This window comes from Pseudorasbora parva, chromosome 14 (genome assembly GCF_024679245.1).
Source record: "Pseudorasbora parva isolate DD20220531a chromosome 14, ASM2467924v1, whole genome shotgun sequence".
Lineage (NCBI taxonomy): Eukaryota > Metazoa > Chordata > Actinopteri > Cypriniformes > Gobionidae > Pseudorasbora > Pseudorasbora parva.
The window spans coordinates 11,090,625-11,116,486 of NC_090185.1; the positions used below are offsets into that span (position 1 = coordinate 11,090,625).

Here is a 25,862-nt window from a genome sequence, read left to right on the forward strand (position 1 = left end):
ATTGTGTGTTGAATCTGTGAGACTCTACCGATTGGGTTCTGGTAATTTTGCACAAGAGATGAAAGAAGTTATGCATATGTACGGTTTATTATTCAGTGTTTCCGAAGATCATATTTTGACTTATTGTTTGTTTGTTTCAATTGTACTAGATACCTCCTCCTAGGCCTCAGTTGATTTGGTTCGATGTTGGATATGTATGTGTGTATGTATGTATGCATGCATGTGTGTATGTATGTATATGTATGTATGTGTGTATATATATGTGTATGTATATATATATGTATATATATATATTTTTTTTTTTTCTCCTTTCTTTTTGTAATTACTTTTTGTTGTTATTATAAAACTCCAATAAAGATGCAAGTTTAAAAAAAAAAAAAATGAATGGGAGTCAATGGGATGCTAACAGCAGGTGATGGCGATGTTAGCAATGGACGCCCCTAGGGGTGGAACGCTTTCCGAGCGCTAGATTACCCCCTTGGAATAGATGCTAGAAATGTTTCAAAATCCACGTGCTGTGCTGCTGCGATTCACAAATGCGCAAGAAGCCATCAACAAATGCACAGGAAGCGTTTCACAAATGAATGCAACTTATGCGAAGCAGAGTTGTGTGTTTGTGACATCAAAATGTATGTGTGGATTTTTTTGTTATTCACTAATGTCATTGATTTGTGAAATTATTTATTTTTTTGTGAATCGCTTTACATTTATTTGTGGATAACAATATATTTGTTTTGGAATAAAGCTACAATATTACCCCCATATGAAACCGACAGCTAAAACACATGACTGTATATTTTAAAATATTATTTATTGAACAATAGCCATTATAAACTTTACTTACATTTCTTGATTTTTTCTATAAAAACAATTCTGTAAATGTTCTTATATTTGAATTTTACAATGCATTGCATGATTTGCATGGGCAATTTTTTTTTATTGCTGCATTTTTATTTATCGGTTTAGATTTTTTAAAATCATTATTAATGAGAGCTCGAATTGTAGTCTCTGAAAAAAATATCAAGGTCCCTTGAAGTTCTGAAATTTCAATTTACATTATCTCTACGAACAGCGAAAAAGCTTTTTTTGTTGTTGTTGTTCCAAACTTGTATGACTACGTTAGACATTCAAGTTAATGTTTCTTATTCATCATTCACTTTCTTTTGTTCAAAAAAAGTTAATGGTGTATAAGGAACATTATGCTTAATATTTCCTGACTTAAGGTTAACATTAACACCTCCCTTTGTGTTTAACAGAGGAAAGAAAGATACAGATTTAGATTGGAACACTGCAAGGATGAATAAATGACAGAATTATCTTTTTGTGTGAACTGCCTATATTATATTGCTTTTTATATTGTATGAATAAATACAATGAGTGACAATTTGTGTGTAGTATAAATTACTTGTTTAATATAATCGGCAACAGCCAGAGGTTAATAAGCTGAATATTCACTTACAGAAATATAACCTGTGACTATATGACAAATTATATAGAGATCTAAAAAGAACACTTCATCTATTTTTCTAGTTGTTTTTCTAATTGTTATAATATTGTTTTTATATTAAACACATTTTTCAAAGATAACAGTAAATCTCTATTAAATACGTAGGATAAAAACGTTATCACGACCTTTTCACAACGTGAAAAAAAAGTTTTTACAACGTTGATGTGTTTGCTGGGATATCGTTAACAAATAGAGAGACTGTAACATAAAAGTGTCTTACCATTCACACGTAAAAACAATGAGATTAAAATAAAGAGAAGCTTCATTTTAAAAACAAAAATGCAGATCATAATATATAAAAGTGAAGAGGAAGTGAAAGTATAGTAATAGTAGAAAAGACGCGCCAAACACTCGGTTCCACCATAGACTGTAAAAAAAAGTTCCACCCCCAGTTTGACTGATTGACAGCTCATTCCACCAATCAATTGGCCGCATCTTTCAAATCGACTACGGTCTGTGACTGACTGATCACATCAGTGGCTGTGACACGTGTTGTGAGAACAGTGGATGAAGCGGGTAAACCGCTGCACGTTTTATATGATTGTACGCACACACTCGCATAGTTTCCCACTATATATCACAGGTTAATAGACTCAAAAATGTTGTTAATGTACTCACCGACTTCTAGGCTGAAATAGGGCATTGTTCAGTAATTTCAGTGCATTCATTCAGTTTGTGCGTGTGGTGTAGTTTATAGGTTGATATAATTCATATTCATAATATGTGTATATGGGCAACTTAAACCTTTTTTTTCAACTTAAACCTTATCAAAGTGTCACACTCAGACTTAAATGCTGACCAGAGCTGAAGCTAAACTCAAACAGGTCAGTTTATTTGCAGATACGGCCAACAGGTAAGTGATGATATTAGAGATCATTAAGATTAGATCTGTGCTGTTGACTATATTGCTGATTTTGATTCTGTCTTACAGGATATTTGGAACACAAACACACACACACACACAAACACACACACACACACACACACACACACACACACACACACACACACACACACACACACACACACACACACACACACACTAACGCACACAACATTGGGAATTCAAATCAAGGCAGACACAGTCAAAACAAAGGTGAAGGCTCATTTTAAAATGATTGCAATTTACTAAAAGTTTACCTGTATTAATAATGACCTTGATTAGTAAGTCTAGAACTGACTTCTGTTCTGTTCGGTTTACTAATGACAATAAGATAAATAACCCACAAGGTGGCAGTGTTGTGTTATAGCAGGAGATCAGCGACAGTGATATTCTTCCGGTGAATATGGCACATGTTGCTCCAGATATGAGACATACAAATCAAGATGCAACACGTTAATTCAATTCTGTAAATCCTTACTGATTATTATTTTTTGTTTGGGAATTAAAGCTAATACAATTTAGCATGCAAATATCAACACTTTATGTATAGAAGGAGGTGGGGTGACAACTGTAGCTAAAGACAACGACTGGCAAACACTGGGCGCGTCTCAATCAGCTCCCTAGTTCAGTAGTCAGGGCACTGATCAGAGAGTCAGCCCACTGACTTATTAGTCAGGGGGCCAATTCTGAAAAGGGCTTCCTTTAAGACTTTTGCAGGCATGTTTTGGTACAAGCTGTCACCCTATTTTTTTTGTTAGAAGACATCCATAGGTAAGATATTAGGGGGGTTGTCAAGTTGAATTTTTTTTTTGTGTGTGTGTGTGTGTGTGTGTGTGTGACTTGTACAAGCAATTTAAGGCAATTTTTTTGGTTTCCTGCTCAGCTCGACATACCAATGATAAATGTTGAATATCTTCACAACCACAAGGACCATACATAAAAATGGTATCAAATGAAAGCTAACACTCATGGGATGTCTGCTGAAGTGAAAAGATTAACATTTATTGTACAGTATAAGAGAAAACAGAACTAGAACATGAAAAAAACAATCTCCGCCTAAAGAGAACCAGTTTTCAAAGTGAATATCAGCTTGGAAACATAACATAGTATCCCAAAACCTCTATCAATCAGTAATAAAGTGGAAATATAGAAGTGTAGATAGTGATCTATGTTGCTATTTGACTTCATTAATGTACAATGGTGTAAAACAAATTATATTTAATTGACATATCACTGTAGTTATTAATTCCATCCTAAAAAAAACCTGCTCTCTCACTTCTTTGGGGTTAGGGGTTAGAAACTAGTTAGTAGTAATAACTATGAAATAGTCAGGAGGCCAAAACTGACCCCCCCCCCCCCCCCCCCCCCCCCCCAAGTGCTTCCATTTTCTATGTTACCTACTGTAATTTTGGGAACATGTGCAATATAATCCAATTTATGTGCAAGCATGATAATAATCAATAAAAAAATCAATAAATACCACAAGAGTATCACACCATAAAGGGGACTGTTGTGTCAGCACAGCTGTGATTTGACATGAAGCAGCAGATCCTGCTGGAAGGCTAAAGAAAACAAACCAACATTTACCTTCTGGCGACAATATGTATCTTGTGTCTATTCTTTTGGCATTCACACGGGCACTGAGATGTGGTGACTGGAAGCTTTACATGTCAACCTTCAAGAGTATGATGCCCTGAGTTGCTGCATATGATCAAACAAAATTGGGTGCTGTATTCATAGCAGACATGGTACATCTAGCACAGACGGCACCACGGGTCTTCCAGGGATTCCTAGGTGGTGATTTTGTAGCCAAAGAGGCCAAAACAGCTTCAACCAGGTGCCATTTGATGTTGGTTTGTCTTCATTAGCCTTCCAGCAGATCCATTAGCCTAGGGATCTGCTGCTTCATGCCAAATGAAGCAGCACTGACACAACAGTCCCCTTTGTGGTGTGATACTCTTGTGGTATTTATTGATTTTTTTTATTATCATGCTTGCACATAAATTGGATTATATTGCACATTTTCCCAAAATTACAGTAGGTAACTTAGCAAATGGAAGCACTTTGGGGGAAAAATCCGCTTTTACCCCTTTTAAGATTATAGTGTTAAAATGGACAAAAAATTTTTTCTAAGATGACAACCTGGCTAAAACACATGTTGGGGGGGTAAATATTAATACTGGATAGGTTGTATGCTTGTACCAAAAAGTGTCCGACAAAGTTTTAATATCAGTTTTGGCCTATGTCCTGAACAGTGCCCTGACTACTGAACTAGGGAGCTGATTGAGACAAAGGCACTGACTGAAACATGGGGATAGACACTGATGCCTCATTAACGGCTGTTTCTTTGGGCTGCTATACGTCACCTGTCCACCATATTGAAATGGTCAAAGCCAGTCCAATGGCATCGCATTAAAGAGTTAGTTCACCCAAACACCCCATGTCATTCCAAACCCTGTAAGACTTTCATTCAACTTCAGAACACAAGTGAAGATATTTTTGATGAGATCTGAGCGCTTTCTTTCCCTCCATTGACAGTCTATGCAACCGCCACTTTGACGCTTCAAAAAGTTCATAAAGAGATCGTAAAACTAATCCATCTGAATTGAACAGGTCTGAAGAGACGTGACCACTTATGATGAACAGATTATTTACGTATAAACATTTATTCATCTTGAGCCAAAGGTTCCAGTGATATAAGAGTCCGTGACAGACGGTTTTGTAGTTAGTTTACCTGGATCATCATTGAGATTCCTTTCTCTGTTGTGATGTTTGCTGCTGTACGGCAGTGTCCCATTGTTGTTTCCAATTTTTCTATATTTCTTCATGGATACTGAAAGATCTATTATTGCCACACCCTACTGGTCAAAGGTAGACTGTTCTGCTAAAGTCTTATTTGGATGCCTTTGGACGGACATTATGCAGAAAATTCACATAGTTAAGGAGACGTTCACAGACAGCATAATATCTGGACTTCAATCGAGGCGTCAGTGTTTTCTGTTAGATAGAATAAATCACTTTGTGGGTTACTATATGAGCTTTGTAACTTATACCTTACTGAGCTTACTAGGGATGCACCGAATGTTCGGCAACCGAAATTATTCGGCCGAAAATAGCCAAAAAAAGCATTTTCGGCATTCGGCCGAATAAGTAAAAAGGCCGAATAATTTTTGCCGAACAATGACGTTTTTAATGACGCGATCAAACAGTAACCCACATAGAGTAAGAGGCGGGCGCTTTATGCAGCAAACATGTCAGCAGTGTGGAAGCACTGTTTAGTGCTGCATCTCATGGCATCGATGAGAAGAGGAACCGACTTTCATGTGAGAAAGCAGAGAAGCTACTTTTCATAAAGAAGAACTGGCCACTTTTCCTGAAGAAGTAGGCTAAGTAGGCTTATGTCTAGGACAGTTATTTATTTGCTGTGGGTTCATCCACATTTTTTGCACTATTCAATGCACATTTGTAGTTGTAGACATACAGAGTTACATTCTTTCAGCAGTCAGTTATAGGCCTAACATAGGCTATTCAAGAAGGGGGGCTTCAAAGATGGCCAAATAAAAATATATTTTTTATTTGACTAATTATTTATTTTAAGTTATGGTTTGCTTAGCTTGTATAATATCTGCTGGAATGTTAAAAAAATGTTCAATGTTAAATAAATATTTTGAAATTGTATTTTAGTTATTTGATTTATTTCTCTGAAAAGCAACACAAAATAGTAAAAAGCAAATTTTGACTATTTAATTATTGTAATGGTAAAAAAATTGCCAAATAAATGGAAAAAATACGAAACACCGCGTTCGGTATTCGGCCTTCGGCCTTCGGCCAAGCATTTGATTATTATTCGGCTTCGGCCAAGAATTTCATTTCGGTGCATCCCTAGAGCTTACACATAGACCTACATTACAGAGTCAATGAAAACATTAAAATGCCCATATTATGTTATTTTAAAGTCTCCTAATGTTGTTTTGAAGGTCTCCTACAACAGGTTTATATGGTTGGATGAAAATCCCTCTAAATCCCTCATTTCCACGAGCCTACTCTGCTCTGATTGGCCAGATAGCCAAGTCTGTTGTGATTGGTCTACTGCTTACAGCACATGTCAGAAACAACCGCTCACAGTCTCTCTTGAAACCAACACTGAAGTGAGGACTGGAGACAGGTCCAGAAGGGAGTCAAATCTGAATCTCCCCCAGGTTAAAATGCCCAACTTTAGAGCAGAAAATAATGTTTACAGCCTGGTACAAAAACTGGTTTTGGTCTGTACGGCTAATTTTACCCTTCATGACAACTCGGGTGAACTCGTATGTTTATATTAAGCCTTAAAGTTCTGCATATTTAGGGCATGGCCACTTGAAAGTGAAAGTGCCCTTTTTAATCATATGGCGGTTCCCCAAATAACACACTTACAGACATGAAACCATAATACAGTTGACCATAACATCCTCCTTCACCGTTTACATTCCACCATTGGTCTCTCTGACTCGGTCCACAACTGGTTTTCTTCTTATCTCACTGGGAGAACTGAATATGTTGCGTTAGGACAAGCTACATCCCTGTCACCCAATGTCACCTGCGGTGTCCCTCAAGGTTCTGTGCTCAGACCCACCCTGTTCATACTTTACATGCTCCCCCTTGGCCGTCTCATTAGCAGGCATGGGGTTTCTTTTCACTGCTATGCTGATGACACTCAACTTTACTTTAGGACAAGTTCATCTCCCTCTGCTGACCTCACACCATCCACTTTGATCACTTGCCTGGATGAGATAAAGGCTGGATGAAGCAAAACTTTCTGCAGCTAAACAGCTCCAAGACTGAAGCTATCCTAGTCGGCACTCCACTTCAGGTCCAGAAGTCCGTTATCACCAGCATTGCTTTCTCTGATCAGGTCATTCCACTTTCCACTTCAGTCACCAATCTGGGGGTCAGAATGGAATCGCAGCTTACTTTTGAAGCACACATCAAACACCTGTGTAAGACCTCCTTCTTCCACCTCAGAAACATTGCCAAACTTCGTCCCATTCTATCACTGGCTGATGCGGAGAAGCTTGTCCACGCCTTTATCTCCTCCAGGCTGGACTACTGCAATGGGCTCCTTATGGCATCCCTAGCAAAAATCTCCAGAAGTTGCAGTGTATTCAGAACAGCGCTGCTAGGATCCTCATGAGGGTGCGCAAATACGACCATATCACCCCCATTCTAAAATCACTCCACTGGCTTCCTGTGTCGTTCAGGATCGAGCACAAGATCTCTCTCCTTACCCACCAGTGCATCCATGGTGATGCTCCCTCCTATCTTAAGGAACTACTCACCACACAAACAGCCACTCGTAACCTCCGCTCTGTTTCGCTGTATTGCCTCAAAACTCCCACAGCCAATCTCTGTACTATGGGGGATCGGGCCTTCTGCTCTGCAGCCCCCAGTCTGTGGAATACTCTCCCTGACCACCTGCGGACTCCACAGACTATAGATACTTTTAAGTGTGGTCTTAAAACCCACCTTTTTAGCAGAGCTTTTAATTGACTTGCTACTTTTTCAGTTTAATTTATTTTATTTTATTAATTTACTTATTTATTTATTGTTGTTGATTGTTTTTTAATTCTGTAGCACTTTGAGATTTTGTTTAATATAAAGTGCATTATAAATAAAATGTATTATTATTATTATCATTATTATTACAATACAACTGTAAACCATACATGTATTATTAAATCAATCTCAGACACTGACAGACAAAAATATGATATATTTATAAAAAGAGTAAGTCAAGAATAGCTCTTAGAAATAACTTCTGCTAACTTTTGATAGAAATACTGTAACTACTGAAACTAAGAGCTTCTCTACAGGGTCACAGCATGAATATAAAAGGTGATGGGTATACATACAGTCCGATGCATACATCTCAATATTTCACATAATATATAGTATATATTATATGATGTTCACTGTTTGATTTGAGAGAATCTTTTATCTATCATTGAGGGTTTCAGTACTTTTTCTCACAGTGAAGCTGCTTTAGTGTGAAGCAGAGGTTAAACCGTTAGAGCAGAAATGGAAAAAAAGCCCTTCAACCGCATGCTATTCACATAAACACACACCGCAGACATGCATACACAAACAGACATGAAACATTCACACACACATGCTCATGCAGAAACTGTCCAGCCAACAGATCAAATCACGTCTCTACAGATATAAATAAATGAAAAAATGAGACCACAGCAGGGTTCACGTTGACTCCTTTCGATGAGTATTTTGCATCTACGTTTTGCACTTGGAGATATACACAAAGTGTGTGTGTGTATATATATATATATATATATATATATATATATATATATATATATATATATATATATATATATATATATATATGTATATATAATACATTAAACATAACAAACAGTTTCAGCCAATCTCATGTTAATATTGAGTAGTAATATTGCTTCCTTCATATCACCATACCTCTTAGATTTATCAAATTTATAAAACACAGATACACTGCAGCGATCCTATCTGAAAACAGCTGAACTCATGGAGGCGTGTGCGGTGGGTGGAGCTTAAGAATCTCCAACACACTCACACACACACACACTACATCATGGCATTATTCCGGGATAACTTTCGATTCTCTGTACGTGTCACAGGGTGTTATGGTGTTGGTTCATGTTTCATGTTTTAAGTTTATCATGTTCACTGTCATGTTTTGTCATGCACTTCCTGGTTTCGACATGTGGTCCATTGTCATGTGATTTCATGCCCTCATGTGTTCCTGCCTCCTGTTCTTGTCTCATGTTGTCATTGGTTTATGGGTTGATCATTATTCACAGGTGGCCCTTGTCTTGTCATTAGCCCTTGTGTATTTAAGCCCTCATGTTTGCCATAGTCTTGGTCAGTTATTGTATGTTTAAACTGCTATTGGTGAGTTTCTGTTCTGTTCTGCCGTTTAGTGTAGTCTTTTGTTTTGCATGCCAAGTCTGTTTCATGTTTTGAGTTAAGTTAAATAAACTGCACTTGGGTTCTCAACCTCGCCTCCAGTGGGCCTTTGTTACAATACGTTGGTGTTGTTGACATTATATGCACCTATTGCTAACAAAAGATATCTGATGTAGTTGCAGTCACCGCCTGCGGTTTTGATTTGTGACCAGGAACAAACACTTTCAGAACTCTGATGCTCAAAGTTGGTCAAGGTTGCGGTGATTGGTCAAAATTGCGAGTCCCACTGAATTCACGGGGATTTGTTGAAGTTTCGTTAATAGTTGCAATTGCAACATCGTGAAATAATGGAGGGACTGGTTAAACGAGAGCAAAACTGAAAAATATCCTGCTGAAAATATAAATATTATGTTTTTTGTTCTGGATAGAATTTGTGCTAATTCATTGGTAATTCATTGGTAACTCAAGCAGGACTCAGACTCTGAGGTTGGCTCAGGAGGTTCCTTGTGAAATGATTTTCTTCTGAAGAAGAAGACTGAAGTTTGATCATCTCATGGAGATATTGACATAATCCACATAATCCTCCTCTTTGACTTTCTGTAAAAATGCAGAAAAGATAAAATATTTTAATACTCAAAACAAGGTAAATTCATTTCTGAAGACTGATTGAGGTTCAATGTGAAGTCATGTTTTTGTGTAATAACTGATCATCTGTTATTTGAACATAAAGCATCTTGAGGAAACGCCATCAAACATCTTCATTTACTGTCTATCAGTGGTTCTGCTTCCATTGCCCATCATGTGGTGAACCAACATAGTGGGAACATTGTTAATCTTCAAAAAGAAACACATTTCTCTGAAATTAAAAATAACAGACCTGTGTGACCCACTTTTTTGTGGGTTTTGCAAAAGATCTCACGACTTTGTGCAAGTTTTGTGGTCATCATTATGTGGTATCGGTTTCTGCTAAATGTGTTGGCAGCTTGTAGCTCCAGAATTACTCAATTTACATAAGCAAGTTGATTCTCCCTATAAGGGCACTTGCGCCATGCGCTTAGATCATTAAAATAATGCCCTAAATGTGGAAATGAAATGTTATTTCATGAGTTTTTATTAGTGTTTAAATCTTGCTGAAATGAGACAGACACATTTAGAGAATAAATGATCTTACCGATTTCTGTGTGTTGATTTTGTAGAACACTGCCTCAGTGTAAGTGACATCTGCACGAGTCTCAGCGGTTTCTACAATAAAAACAGATGCATTAAAACAATAAATTAAAATTGACCTATTATTTTTCTTCACAAAATATGTATTATTTTTATCAAGGCTGAAATATAAACATTAACACACACACTTATATGTGCATTGTGCAGTATTTATGAGGCTCTACCGACAGAAATGCATTATCATATACATAACTATGTTTTAAATAGTGTATAAAAAGTTACCAAACACAATAACTACACAAGTCAGTTTGGTAAAGGAACCAGAGGCTGTTATCAGTATCATTTCAGAACCGGTTTTAAGGTTTGTGTTCTCTAGTCGCCGGGCGGATGAGCTGCCGGACCGCATTGAGAGTTTTCTATTTTAGTTGAAAATGGTGTTGTGTAAGTGACCCCAAAGTTAATAACCAATGATTTTTTCCAACGGAAATCAAAAACAATCTCTCTTCCATCAATTCCCTATTATCACTGTAAAGCTGCTTTGAAACAATCTGTATTGTAAAAATAAAAAAGCACTTTAAATGAAGGTGATTTGACTACAAAAATTACAAAAATAACTGACTACTCAATAAATCAATCAATTAAATATTTAATATAATTGAGTATATTTTGTATTATACTTCAGTATTTCAGTAGATAACTCTTGCCTTCATGATCTTTTTTTCTGTGTTTCCTGCAGATCCAGAAGATCCCAAATCCAGCAACAGTCATCAGAGGTCCAGCAGAGATCAGCACTATCAGAGAGACTGACACTGAGGGGTTTGAAGGCTCTATGGTGTTGTAAAGACAAAGAGAAACAGACATTAATGTAAGTGAACGTATCAATCTGATCACAAGACAGAGATCAGCTCAGTAAATGATCACTGCCGTACCTGCACATGTGTGACAGAGTTGAGTGATGTTGGGATGTCTGGTCTGGTTGCTGATGGGATTGTTCAGCACACAGCTGTAGGTGTTTTTATCCTGATATTCCACCTCCAGAGGTAGAGAGAGACTGATGCTGAGATCAGACACACTGATGCTGGACAATAAACTGTTTCCTTTGAACCAGGAGAGAGTCACATGACTCACATTCAACACTGATGATGAACACACCAGTGAACATGAGGATGAGGATGATGAAGAACAGTCTCTGCTGATGACAGGAACAGGCAGACGAGCTGGAGAACATGAGTGTTTACTGTGTCATTTCAATATTTAAATATAAAATAAGAGTATATGAAGGCCAGAACAAATGATCTCTACTCACCATAGACAGAAACTCTGAATGTTTTTGATGACGATTCCTTTACACTTATCTCTAGTTGATAATCTCCAGCGTGTTCAGTTGAGATGTTTGTGATGGTCAGAGATCCAGTTTGATCGTCCAGCTTCAGTCTGTCTCTGTATCTCCCATCAGGACCATCAGATGTGGGGAAGATTCGTTTCACTCTTTTGATTCTAGCTATCAGAGACTTTTCAGCTCCAAATCTCCACATTATGTCATCGTCTTCATTTATTTCAGTAACATTAGTCTGTAGAAGAACAGAATCTCCCTCCATCACTGACACTGACTCACCAAACACACCTGAAGAACATGAAGAGGAACAGATTAAGATCTCTGTTGGCTTACAAAGCCTGAAATCAGATTTTAAGTTTCTGATCACAAACAGAGAATCCTGAATCCAAAGTTAGTTAATGTCACAATAATGATTCATCTGATAACAGCAGGAGAAAATATCCTGATTCTGACAGTAGCAGAAGCTTTATTATCCTGAAAAGGAATGAAATCATGTTGTAAAAATGTTTTTATAACTTACCCATCAGACTCCACCAGCACACACAGAGCAGAACGTGCATGTGAAACATTGCCTTCAAAAGTCTGACCTACAATTCACTGAAACATGTTCATCTGATGTGTGAATCCTCCCCCAACAGAATCTCACCACCTTCCACACACACACACACCCACACACACATACACACACACACACACACACACACACACACACACACACACACGTCTGGTGCGCTCTCTTTCTGGGGACTCACCATAGACGAATGGTTTTTATGCTGTCCAAACCATATATTCTGTCCCCCTACACTGCCCCTGTCCCAAAACCTACCCATCACAGGAAACTTTCTGCATTTTTACATTTTCAAAATAACTCATTATGTATGATTTATAAGCTTTTGTACCCATGGAGACCTCAATTTAGGTGCCCACAGTGACACGAGTCCCCATGAGTCTGTGTGCATTCATTTTGAAGTTCCCACCAGGCTAGAAAAACATGTTTCATATATTTAGATTCATTGCACACCAACTGAAATATTTCAGGTCTTTTATTGTTTTAATACTGATGATTTTGGCATACAGCTCATGAAAACCCAAAATTCCCATCTCAAAAAATTAGCATATTTCATCCAACCAATAAAAGAAAAGTGTTTTTAATACAAAAAAGGTCAACCTTCAAATAATTATGTTCAGTTATGCACTCAATACTTGGTCGGGAATCCTTTTGCAGAAATGACTGCTTCAATGCGGCGTGTCATGGAGGCGATCAGCCTGTGGCCCTGCTGAGGTGTTATGGAGGCCCAGGATGCTTCGATAGCGGCCTTAAGCTCATCCAGAGTGTTGGGTCTTGAGTCTCTCAACTTTCTCTTCACAATATCCCACAGATTCTCTATGGGGTTCAGGTCAGGAGAGTTGGCAGGCCAATTGAGCACAGTAATACCATGGTCAGTAAACCATTTACCAGTGGTTTTGGCACTGTGAGCAGGTGCCAGGTCGTGCTGAAAAACCAGATCTTCATCTCCATAAAGCTTTTCAGCAGATGGAAGCATGAAGTGCTCCAAAATCTCCTGATAGCTAGCTCCATTGACCCTGCCCTTGATAAAACACAGTGGACCAACACCAGCAGCTGACATGGCACTCCAGACCATCACTGACTGTGGGGACTTGACACTGGACTTCAGGCATTTTGGCATTTCCTTCTCCCCAGTCTTCCTCCAGACTCTGGCACCTTGATTTCCGAATGACATACAAAATTTGCTTTCATCCGAAAAACGTTCTTTGGACCACTGATCAACAGTCCAGTGCTGCTTCTCTGTAGCCCAAAAGTGTCTTGACCTGGGGAATGCGGCACCTGTAGCCCATTTCCTGCACACGCCTGTGCACGGTGGCTCTGGATGTTTCTACTCCAGACTCAGTCCACTGCTTCCGCAGGTCCCCCAAGGTCTGGAATCGGTCCTTCTCCACAATCTTCCTCAGGGTCCGGTCACCTCTTCTCGTTGTGCAGCGTTTTTTGCCTCACTTTTTCCTTCCCATAGACTTCCCACTGAGGTGCCTTGATACAGCACTCTGGGAACAGCCTATTTGTTCAGAAATTTCTTTCTGTGTCTTACCCTCTCACTTGAGGGTGTCAATGATGGCCTTCTGGACAGCAGTCAGGTCGGCAGTCTTACCCATGATTGCGGTTTTGAGTAATGAACCAGGCTGGGAGTTTTTAAAAGCCCCAGGAATCTTTTGCAGGTGTTTAGAGTTAATTAGTTGATTCAGATGATAAGGTTAATAGCTCGTTAAGAGAACCTTTTCATGCTAATTTTTTGAGATGGGATTTTTGGGTTTTCATGAGCTGTATGCCAAAATCATCAGTATTAAAACAATAGAAGACCTGAAATATTTCAGTTGGTGTGCAATGAATCTAAAACATATGAAAGTTTATTTTTTTATCATTACATTATGGAAAATAATGAACTTTATCACAATATGCTAATTTTTTTTTAGAAGGACCTGTATACACAAATCCGGCGAAACACGGAAGTAAAGCATCGCCGCCATTACTGCGTGCCTCGCTGCTAAGGACTTAGAGCAGTGCGTACACAAAAACACTTCTCAAATGAGGTTAATAGCTTAACAATGACTGATTCTCCCCTCATGTCATGTTATAATAGCCTACCTTTTTTCCCTTATAAATTATTTTTATTTTTGTTACGAATGCATACTATTATTATTTTCCCCCCTGTTTGTATTCAGGATATTAAGAGCTGCTCCCTCAGGCTATATCTTTTCTGTATCCTATTTCGAATTCGAAGAAGTTGATTTTATGCAGCGATATTTGTTTGTAAATCTTGATACTTTCAATAATAATACAATTAATTGATTAATATATAAATAAATAGCAGCGCGCGGCAGTAACGTTAATGCACGGCACGCTGTGATGAACGTAAAGAAAACCACTTAAAGACAGAGAATAATTAAAGCATACGTGTCCATTACAAACGGACCTAGTCACAATTAACGTTAGACATATATGAAATGATCAGTTACAAAAAATATGGCCTTATTAAATCAGCACGTAAACTTGCGTGACCTACCGATGTGCTCATGCATATGTTCACAAGCTGCAATAAATAGCCACGACCAGTTGTAGCAATAGAATACATCTTCCTACAGGTATAAGATTATTTTATTAATCATCTGGCATGCGATGAGCGTCAGAACCTAAACTACAGGGCATGAGTTCGGGATGGATTGGCCAGATACTGCATCCTACATCACAGATCAGCCGCTGCGTATGAATCACAGTGTCGTGAGGTTTTCAGGCAGTGGACTCGTACCATAATATGTCAGTAACAATAGAGAAAACTACGAAGTTACATTTGTGTAATTGTGACTTAAAGTCCCTTTGTAACAGGCACGTATGTTTTATTTATTTTCTGTTATCATTTACAGCGCGTCGTGCATTACTGCCGCGCGCTGCTCTAAGTGCAGCATAAGTCCTCATAACTGTTCGTTATTTCATGTTCTCAAAACGTGTTTGTGTAAAACAATTCCATGATCACGGAAAGCAGGGCCCTAATATTAGCAACACAGCTCACAATGACATTGTTCAGTTTTATTGCTGTCTTAATTACATTACATTTGGCAGACGCATTTATACATTAATACATCCTGTTGTCAATAAATTACCTTTCTGTAAGTTTTGGCCAATGCCTGACATCATCTACCCAATGTTCCCTTTCACCAGACATTTTATTTAATGTGCAGGATCCGCTTTCATTGAAATGTCATTAGAGGACACCGGCAAGTGTCACACCGTCACGCACTTCGCAGGCACGCAGTAATGGCGGCAGGCAAGATGGCGGCGCCCATAAAGTTCGCGGCGGATTTGTGTATAGTTACATCCAGATGCTCTTCAGGAACTTATTAAAGCTTTAACTGTTCTTTAAATGTAGTGAGCACTTTTTATTTTTACCATTTAACATTTATAGTTTTTGAAAGGTAGTTGACTGTATTAAATATGTAAAAGTAGAAGTATTGTGAGTATTGTGTGAATATTAGATACATTCACAAGTATTTCATAAAAAAAATAAGCCTAAGTAAGTAACACTACAGAGATTTTACAATAGTTGTATATATTATATTTATTCAGTGTTTGTGTATGGAAAATCCAAAGTACAAAGTAAAAAGCAAAAAAAATGAACATTTTCACATTCAAAAGGTTGTGGATCACAGTGAGAAGCTTTTTTTCTTTTACACTTTATTTTGCATTAATAATATATGATTGCTGATTAAAATGGTCATTCACTTAACCTGAATGAGTTCTTCAGTGTGGAAAAGTGTGGTGCAAACATACATTAATACATGTTCATTGGTAGAAAAAAAAGCCATACACTGTACATCTAGGATGGCATGAAGGTGTGTAAATGAGAAGAGATTGTTCTCTTTTGGGTGGAGTTTTTCTTGCTACACATTTCGGATGTCTCCCACATCTAACACCCGATTCAACTCATTATGCAGCTCATTAGTAGAGACCAGATCTGAATTAAGTGTCACCAATGAGAGACATCCAAAATACAATACATTAAGATAAAGTGCAGTTGGTCCGAGAGGCACAACTAGAGCTAATCCAGTTACAATTATTTAAATAATTTACAATAAAAACAAGATACAGAAAGAATAAGATAAAGTGCAATCGGTCAGACAGTGTCACAGACCTGATCCAGTAAAACAATAATAAAAAGATTTACAATAAAGAGACGATACATTCAGATAAAGTGCAATCGGTCAGTCAGTGGCACAGACCTCATTCAGTAAATGCTGCTAAAGTGTTTTGAGTCTGGTTTTGAAAGTAGTTACTCTTGAAACACTTCATTGTAATTAATTAGCATATCTGAAATGATTTGAGGTCCTAGGCCATTGAGTGGTTTATAAAGAAGGAACAATACTTAAATTCATTCTGAATTACTATAGAGTGTCCTCACGCCATCTGTGCGCGGGTCCTAATAACTGAAAACCATTTATAATATAATTTATTATCTTCACCAGCTGAGAGAACTGTATTTTTTGCATAAATAAGACAACACAAAAAACAAAGAGGAAATGGTCCTCGCTGCCGTGCCATGACAACAACACCGATGTAAATTTAGCAATTTATACAGCAAAGAGTCATAAGATGAAGAAAAAGAGTCAGCTTGTAGTGTAGAAGCAATTCACAGTTCCCTGAGGTCACGAATCATCTACAGTGCATCATTCTCCTGTAATAAAACACAGATTCACACAAAAGACATGAACAGGACTGATGATTCAGTTACACAAACACAAAAATACTAGACACTTTGAATGTATTTCCAGATATTTGAGGACATGCAACTTTTAATTTTGCAGCTGTATTCTCGTCCTGTGTGAAATCTACATGAATCTTTTCTTAAATAATCAGCAAAATGCTCTAATAAACGTCCAAAACACCGCCTCTCTCAATAAAGCTGCACTTTTTGTATTTATATTTATTTTGTATTTATTATTTAGTTTATGTTGGAGTTAAAGGGATAGTTCTCATGAAAATTTAAATCAGCACTAGGTAACTTTTCAACCTTCATAATATATTTTTTAAGACTCTTGTGATGATACATTGACTTACAATAGGTTGAATGACACGTCTGCCATAGCTTGATGGGGTCTTTATCGTTTTTAATCTTACTTTTAAACTTCGGGTTTCGGGTAGTAACCCGAGAACAAAAAGTACTACAAAATTCGACTGCTTTACGGCATATACGTCACTTCCACCAACACACACACTTCCTTACATTCGGACGTGCGAGCCCAACTTTGTTCATCGGATAATATAGTCATGTCCGAAGCAGCAGAGACAAATAAGAGAGAAAAGGTTTTGTTGGAGGAAAGCAATAAGAAGAAATGAAAAAATGATGGGATTAAAGGCAGGACAAGGATCAACATTAGACCAGCGTTTGCTCGTTGGCGTGAGCTGAAGGAGGCGTGCCCGACCGATGCTGTCCAGCTTGTTATGGTGATTACCTACCACTCAAACATTGAACTGAAGTATCATATAGAGTCTGTAAAACGCTAACCAATAGACTACTATAATGACGCTGGCTTGTAAACGTGAGCATCGTGATTATTTGGCGTTTGAAAAAAATAAAACCCATGAAATTATATTCATATGACATGCTGAAACATGCCGCTGACTGTCCCTGATGAAGACATTTCACACGCGACACCAGAAGAACACCTGCATGTGAACTCCTCCTGCAGTGTTCAGGGGAACTGTTAGTGCTGCACCAACCCACAGGGCCGCTTTTATGAAGTTATTTGGCCCGCCCCGCACCACTGAATATATTTTTCAACCCGCGCTGCACCCGCGACCATTAAATAGACATACGGGGTCCGCGGGTTATGAGACGACCCACGCATCACTAGTTCAGGGCTATCAGGGTTGTCATGTCAACAAATGCACGCGCGATGGCATCCCCTGTTGTAGGATTACAGAGCTTACGACAGTAGTTGAGGACATTATTTTTTCCCAACTGTAGGGGGACCCCGAGAAAAAAAGTTACCCAGTGCTGATTTAAATTCTGTCCTCATTCACCCACCCTCAACTTTTTACAACCTGTATACATTTCATTTTTCAGCTGAACACAAAAGATGATATTTTGTCGGTAATCAAACAGTTGATGGACCATTGACTTCTGTATATTTTTTCTGACTATGGAAGTCAATGGCTGCCGTCAACTGTTTGGTTACCAACATTCAGGATTTTAATTTTTGGGTGAATTATCCCTTTAATTTTTCATTATAATTTTTTTTTTTAAAGGGCCAAAAAAAGTTTACATTTGTTGCAACCTGATCTTCTCGTGAAACCACACATTAATCATTTTAATTATATTTTACAAATGTATCTATACCACTGTACATTTAAAGATTCACTTTTCACAATAAATCTCATATTTAAATCAGCTGAATGTAATACTCACATTCTGTGGTACGGCTGTACGTCTCCTGTGGTGATGATAGTAAATCACAGCAGCAGTTAGAGCAGCAAACACCAGAAGAACACCAACAACTATTCCTGCTACAGCAGCTGAAGACAGACCTGAACCTGGAACAGATGAAGACAGACCTGAACCTGGAACAGATGAAGACAGACCTGAACCTGGAACAGATGAAGACAGACACAATATATTAGATTTACAAATATACTGAATATGAACAGTTTTTTTTATTTAGAAATTATACTCACCATCACCAGTTACAGTAACACTGAATCTCCTAATTCTCCTGATGCTGCTGCGACGGATGCTGCAGCTGCTGATCTCTAGTTTATAATCTCCAGAGTCTGAGGTTCTAGTGTGTGTGATGTTCAGAGATCCAGTCTGATGATCCAGCTTCAGTCTGTCCCTGAATCTCTCTTTACACTGATCATCTGCACAGATCTGACTCTGATCTCCAGTGATTTCAGCGATGAGAGTCTCATTAAAATACCACGCCATCACATCATTTGTGTTTTTCATTACAGCGGGATCTAAAGTGACAGATTCTCCCTCCATCACTGACTTTCTCTTCACTTCATCTCGATCAGCAGCAGAAACGCCTGAAACACAAACCAACAGATGATGGAGGATCTTTTTGGAAACAATCTACACATCATGAGAGAACTGTGAACATGAAAGTGACTGCACAAACCCTTTCTTTCAAACTTTAGGGTTTAAAAAGCAAATGTATCTACGTTTTGTGCTTATGAACACAATTCACACATCAATTCCACATTAAACATAAAAGGATGTGATGAGAGATGGTATGACTAGAAACGATCATCTACAGGTCATCTCTGAACTGTTTATAAACTGAGATCATTCTACATATTCCACGTTCACAACAAAAGAGATTATCTACATACAGCATGAGAATTAAAATGGAGGAACAGAGAAAAAAAACATATTTGAACGTCAATGCAAAAAAAAAAAAGGTAATGGTTTAGGTAAAAAAAAAAAAGATTACGGCCCATGAAAGTACTGCATAATTAAAGTGAATTTACAGCATAACTTTCTGTAATTATAGTGTAACTATAAAGTAAGTATATGGGAACAATATGTAATATTGGGGGAATAAAGGGGTAACTATCAGGAAAATTTACAAATTATTTATACTGTAAGATTTTTTAATTAAGGGGTAATTGTTCTCTTGTTTCATGTAGTTACAGGGTAAGTATGAATAGCCCCGTTTCCACCACAGGAACTTTACCCAGGAACCAGGAACTTTGGGTGGTACTCGGTGTGTTTAGACCGCAGGAACCAGGGTCTAAGGGCGTTTTCACACCTGAAAGTCCGCACCAAGGTCCGAACCAAAGTTTGTGTTTGGACATTTGGTTCTTTTTGGTTTGCTTTCACATTGCAGTTATGTTAGCGCACCAAAGAACTTTACATGACGCACTGGCGTCCTGTCGTCATCATCTATGTGGGCTGCATCTTAACATTGATTGGTTTAATAGCGGACGGGCGTCTGATGTCAGTGTGTTGTCAATTCAGCGGCTAACTTTGACAAGAATGAATGAACAGACACATATCGTTGGCAATACTGTTAATATTATGGCACTACTATCTGCAGCACCAACTATACTCGAGGCAAATTCACCAAATGAACGTCCTCGTTGTGCAAACATTTTATCGGCGCCGACAGGAAAGGAGGAGCTCCTAGAAGATAGGCTTTTTAGCCAAACAATGTGTTTTATTTTATAGTTATGTTTAAATATTATAATGTTATTTTTAAATTTCATCTAGGCTATATTGATTATGAAACGTGCACAGATGTGCAATATATGTCAAAGACATCGAGTCAGAAATAATTTTGACCACTTAAAATTTGTTTTGTAGAAAGCTTTATTTTGTATCTTAATTTTAATAAATGTTTCATCGTTTGCCTGAATTTAATAAATAAGCTTAAATAAATAATATAGCAGACATCCCGTGACGGAGTGATCATTTGCGTTGCACATGAACTGGAGCGGTCTCATAAATAAACCGAAACTCATATAGTCAAGCAGAGCACGCTGTTCACGCGAGCTGACATGAGTACACAAGCGGTTCTGGTTAAAATGCTGCACGATCACTGCTGCTCACGTGTGCTGTGAGTTTAATCTGTGTTTTTTTCACTAATCCTACAACAGAACTTCCTGTAAATGGTCTGAAAGTCCGAACGATACAGAAAATGCTTTCACACAAGAAACGAACCGAACCTTTGTTCTGTTTGGTCCGGACCGAGACTACCTCTTTTCGTCGGACCAAATTTTGTCTGTTTGGTCCGGACCATGGTCCGGGGGAGGTTTCACACCTGTAATTTTGGTTCGTACCAACCTGAAAAGTCTGAAAATCCGGACCAAACAAAGTAGGTGTGAAAGCACCCTAAATGAAGTTCCGGGTAAATATTTCCCCCTCCAAACGGCCTGCTCGCGGGGTAGTACTTTTTCAAAGTTCAGGAACTTTCGAGGGCGGGACTTGGGCACTGAACATGCTGATTGGTTTAGCTCACGCAGCCTTGTCTTTTGCGAGGTTCGGTCTACGTTCAGTAATAATCAGTCTTGCTCTCTCTGTCTGATGGCGCGCGTTCGTCTCAGCCATCTCACGGTCAATGCCCGTAATAGCTGATAATAATATACATTGTCATTTTAAATCTAGCTTTACAAGCTTTCTGAATATGCTGCATGCTGCTGAATCTGCATATTAGTGCTCTTTTCTGTCGTTGTTAATTACCTTAGTAAACCTATACATATAGCAAAAGCAGCACAGCTTGAATCTCTTCCATACTCGTTATTCATTTTTTTTCACCATGTAAACGACCTGACCGATTACTTTTAAGTGTGCGTCCTTACATGACGTGACAGCGCGCGCCGTGCTCATGTTGACAAGAGAGGAAAGCTCATTTTTCTGAGGGGTAAACTTTTTATTTCGTAAGTTATGAAGATAATGTTGGAGTAATGACACAGCGTATATTGCCCCAGGCAGTTTTTACTTTAACTGCGCCTGACAGAAGAATTTTTTTTTCTGAGATGATTATTACACTTTACAACAAATAAATAGCTTATATAATGCCGTTAAGAGTTGCTATGGCCACAGTTAACACATTCCAGCTGGTGGAGAAAACAGCGTTGACATTTTTGATGCGGCAGACAAACTGCATGTGACAAAATGATTGGGATTGAAAGTCATCACATGTAAACACCAGATCGGTTTTGATAACGTCTCAGTCGCGCAGTCGCGTGCAGTCCTACATCACCGGACTAATTTGCCTAATCTTCTCGGAACTTTAGATCGCGGTCGAAACGCAGACAGCTGCAGGTCTGGGGGGGAGAAAAGTTCCTGTAAAAAAGTTCCTGGTACAAATTGTTCCGGGTAATTTTGGTGGAAACGGGGCTAATGTGTGGGCTGTGAATTAAAGTGGCTCTTGTTCTCCTCTTGTTTCGTGTAGTTACGGGGTAAGTATGGATGTGTGGGCTGTAAATTAAAGTGGCTCTTGTTCTCCTCTTGTTTCGTGTAGTTACGGGGTAAGTATGGATGTGTGGGCTGTGAATTAAAGTGGCTCTTGTTCTCCTCTTGTTTCGTGTAGTTATGGGGTAAGTATGGATGTGCGGGCTGTAAATTAAAGTGGCTCTTGTTCTCCTCTTGTTTCGTGTAGTTACGGGGTAAGTATGGATGTGTGGGCTGTGAATTAAAGTGGCTCTTGTTCTCCTCTTGTTTCGTGTAGTTACGGGGTAAGTATGGATGTGCAGGCTGTAAATTAAAGTGGCTCTTGTTCTCCTCTTGTTTCGTGTAGTTACGGGGTAAGTATGGATGTGCGGGCTGTAAATTAAAGTGGCTCTTGTTCTCCTCTTGTTTCGTGTAGTTACGGGGTAAGTATGGATGTGTGGGCTGTGAATTAAAGTGGCTCTTGTTCTCCTCTTGTTTCGTGTAGTTACGGGGTAAGTATGGATGTGCAGGCTGTAAATTAAAGTGGCTCTTGTTCTCCTCTTGTTTCGTGTAGTTACGGGGTAAGTATGGATGTGTGGGCTGTGAATTAAAGTGGCTCTTGTTCTCCTCTTGTTTCGTGTAGTTACGGGGTAAGTATGGATGTGCGGGCTGTGAATTAAAGTGGCTCTTGTTCTCCTCTTGTTTCGTGTAGTTACGGGGTAAGTATGGATGTGCGGGCTGTAAATTAAAGTGGCTCTTGTTCTCCTCTTGTTTCGTGTAGTTACGGGGTAAGTATGGATGTGCAGGCTGTAAATTAAAGTGCCTCTTGTTCTCCTCTTGTTTCATGTAGTTACGGGGTTAGTATGGATGTGCGGGCTGTAAATTAAAGTGGCTCTTGTTCTCCTCTTGTTTCGTGTAGTTATGGGGTAAGTATGGATGTGCGGGCTGTGAATTAAAGTGGCTCTTGTTCTCCTCTTGTTTCATGTAGTTACGGGGTAAGTACAATAAAAACACAAATACAATCTGATATCACTCGGAAACCTTTATTTAAAAAATGAAAAATAAAAACTTAAAAAAAAAACAGATTTAGAACACATTCATTTGCTTCATCCTCCTCATGTTCCTCTTCTTTTTCTTCCTTGCCACAGATGAATCTTAAGAAGGATCCCACATGTCTCTAGCTAGGATTCTGTAACTGTTACACTGAAAATACAGTGCGCGCAGAAATATCCTCACCGTTTACTCGTCTTTTACCCTCATGCAATCCGAGATGTATAGCCTACGACTATTTCCTCAGATGAACACAGATAAATAATCTCTGCTAATTAAAACTAATTTGGGTTTCTAAGAGTTAAGGCATCAAACAGCACATACAGCAATAACTACAGTAATCCATACTATCCCAATGGATAAGTTTTTGTAAGAAAAATAACAATATATCGCATCCGACCAGCAGTTATCTGCGTGTGCATGCGAGGGTTGATTTCACGCTTGACGTAACTTGAAGGGTCAAGCGTGACGTGCGCACGCCGAAAAACTCCGGTCATGTGCATGTCTGATGCTGTCGTTTTTTATACTCACAACAGTATACAAACAATAACATAATATATGATAATAGCAATTAGAAACAAACAAGAATATATACAAGATATGTTCGTTCTCGCGTGTGTTTCATATGAAACGTGCATGAGAATGTCATGAAAGTTTAAAGCGTCAGATGATGTTTGTTTCTAATTGCTTTTATCATATATTATGTTATTGTTTGTATACTGTTGAACTTGTGAGCATAAAAAAACGACATCATCAGACATCCACATGACCAGTTTTATGGCGCACGCCAAGCCTGCAGTCTCCCTCTCATTTACTGAAGCTTTCGCGCCTCGATCGCCCCCCGGTGACCGGTCCCAGTATAGCCGCCCCTCTGTGTTTTCAACTCCGGTCCCGAAATCGCTACTGCGCAGACTCGGTCCCAAGATGTCAGCGCCGTGCACCCCCGCCTGAAAGCTTCAAATATGGCAAGCGGAAACGGATGATGTCAAGTCGTCTATATTTTTTACCGTCTATGGCGCGCGCACGTCACGCTTGACCCTTCAAGTTACGTCAAGCGTGAAATCAACCCTCGCATGCACACGCAGATAACTGCTGGTCGGATGCGATATATTGTTATTTTTCTTACAAACACTTATCCATTGGGATAGTATGGATTACTGTAGTTATTGCTGTATGTGCTGTTTGATGCCTTAACTCTTAGAAACCCAAATGAGTTTTAATTAGCAGAGATTATTTATCTGTGTTCATCTGAGGAAATAAAGTCGTAGGCTATACATCTCGGATTGCATGAGGGTAAAAGACGAGTAAACGGTGAGGATATTTCTGCGCGCACTGTATTTTCAGTGTAACAGTTACAGAATACTAGCTAGAGACATGTGGGATCCTTCTTAAGATTCATCTGTGGCAAGGAAGAAAAAGAAGAGGAACATGAGGAGGATGAATCCAAGCAAGAGAAATTAATGTGTTCTAAATCTGTTTTTTAAAAAAAAGTTTTTATTTTTCATTTTTTTAAATAAAGGTTTCTGAGTGATATCAGATTGTATTTGTGTGTTTATTGTACTTACCCTGTAACTACATGAAACAAGAGGGGAACAAGAGCCACTTTAATTCACAGCCCGCACATCCATACTTACCCCGTAACTACATGAAACAAGAGGAGAACAAGAGCCACTTTAATTTACAGCCCGCACATCCATACTTACCCCGTAACTACACGAAACAAGAGGAGAACAAGAGCCACTTTAATTTACAGCCCGCACATCCATACTTACCCCGTAACTACATGAAACAAGAGGAGAACAAGAGCCACTTTAATTTACAGCCCGCACATCCATACTTACCCTGTAACTACACGAAACAAGAGGAGAACAAGTGCCACTTTAATTTACAGCCCGCACATCCATACTTACCCTGTAACTACATGAAACAAGAGGAGAACAAGAGCCACTTTAATTTACAGCCCGCACATCCATACTTACCCTGTAACTACACGAAACAAGAGGAGAACAAGAGCCCCTTTAATTCACAGCCCGCACATCCATACTTACCCTGTAACTACACGAAACAAGAGGAGAACAAGAGCCCCTTTAATTCACAGCCCGCACATCCATACTTACCCTGTAACTACATGAAACAAGAGGAGAACAAGAGCCACTTTAATTCACAGCCCGCACATTCATACTTACCCTGTAACTACACGAAACAAGAGGAGAACAAGAGCCACTTTAATTCACAGCCCGCACATCCATACTTACCCCGTAACTACACGAAACAAGAGGAGAACAAGAGCCACTTTAATTCACAGCCCACACATCCATACTTACCATGTAACTACATGGATAATTACCCCTTAATTAAAAAATCTTACAGTATAAATAATTTGTAAATTACCCTGTACCCTTAATTCACAGCCCGCACATCCATACTTACCCTGTAACTACACGAAACAAGAGGAGAACAAGAGCCACTTTAATTCACAGCCCGCACATTCATACTTACCCTGTAACTACACGAAACAAGAGGAGAACAAGAGCCACTTTA

At 38.7% G+C, this 25,862-nt stretch overlaps 3 protein-coding genes across 3 annotated transcripts in view; all 3 read right to left on the bottom strand.

The window, feature by feature from the left end:
* The window catches only part of LOC137039719 (carcinoembryonic antigen-related cell adhesion molecule 1-like), a 90,549-nt gene that overhangs the window by 60,003 nt on the left and 4,684 nt on the right, over positions 1–25,862 (bottom strand). The gene's annotated exons all lie outside the window — the stretch shown is intronic.
* LOC137040729 (SLAM family member 5-like) lies at positions 9,876–12,400 on the bottom strand. Its single transcript, XM_067416502.1, has 6 exons — positions 12,353–12,400; positions 11,803–12,120; positions 11,426–11,713; positions 11,201–11,323; positions 10,501–10,571; positions 9,876–9,926 (listed from the first exon to the last, which is right to left on the bottom strand). The coding sequence occupies exons 1-6, from the start codon at positions 12,390–12,392 to the stop codon at positions 9,876–9,878; spliced, it is 891 nt and encodes a 296-aa protein (XP_067272603.1). The 5' UTR covers positions 12,393–12,400.
* Positions 17,055–25,745, bottom strand: LOC137040730 (carcinoembryonic antigen-related cell adhesion molecule 1-like). The gene is made up of 8 exons (XM_067416503.1): positions 25,740–25,745; positions 25,577–25,583; positions 25,439–25,445; positions 25,370–25,376; positions 25,301–25,307; positions 19,073–19,423; positions 18,807–18,931; positions 17,055–17,072 (listed from the first exon to the last, which is right to left on the bottom strand). Exons 1-8 carry the CDS (start codon positions 25,743–25,745, stop codon positions 17,055–17,057), a joined length of 528 nt encoding a protein of 175 aa, XP_067272604.1.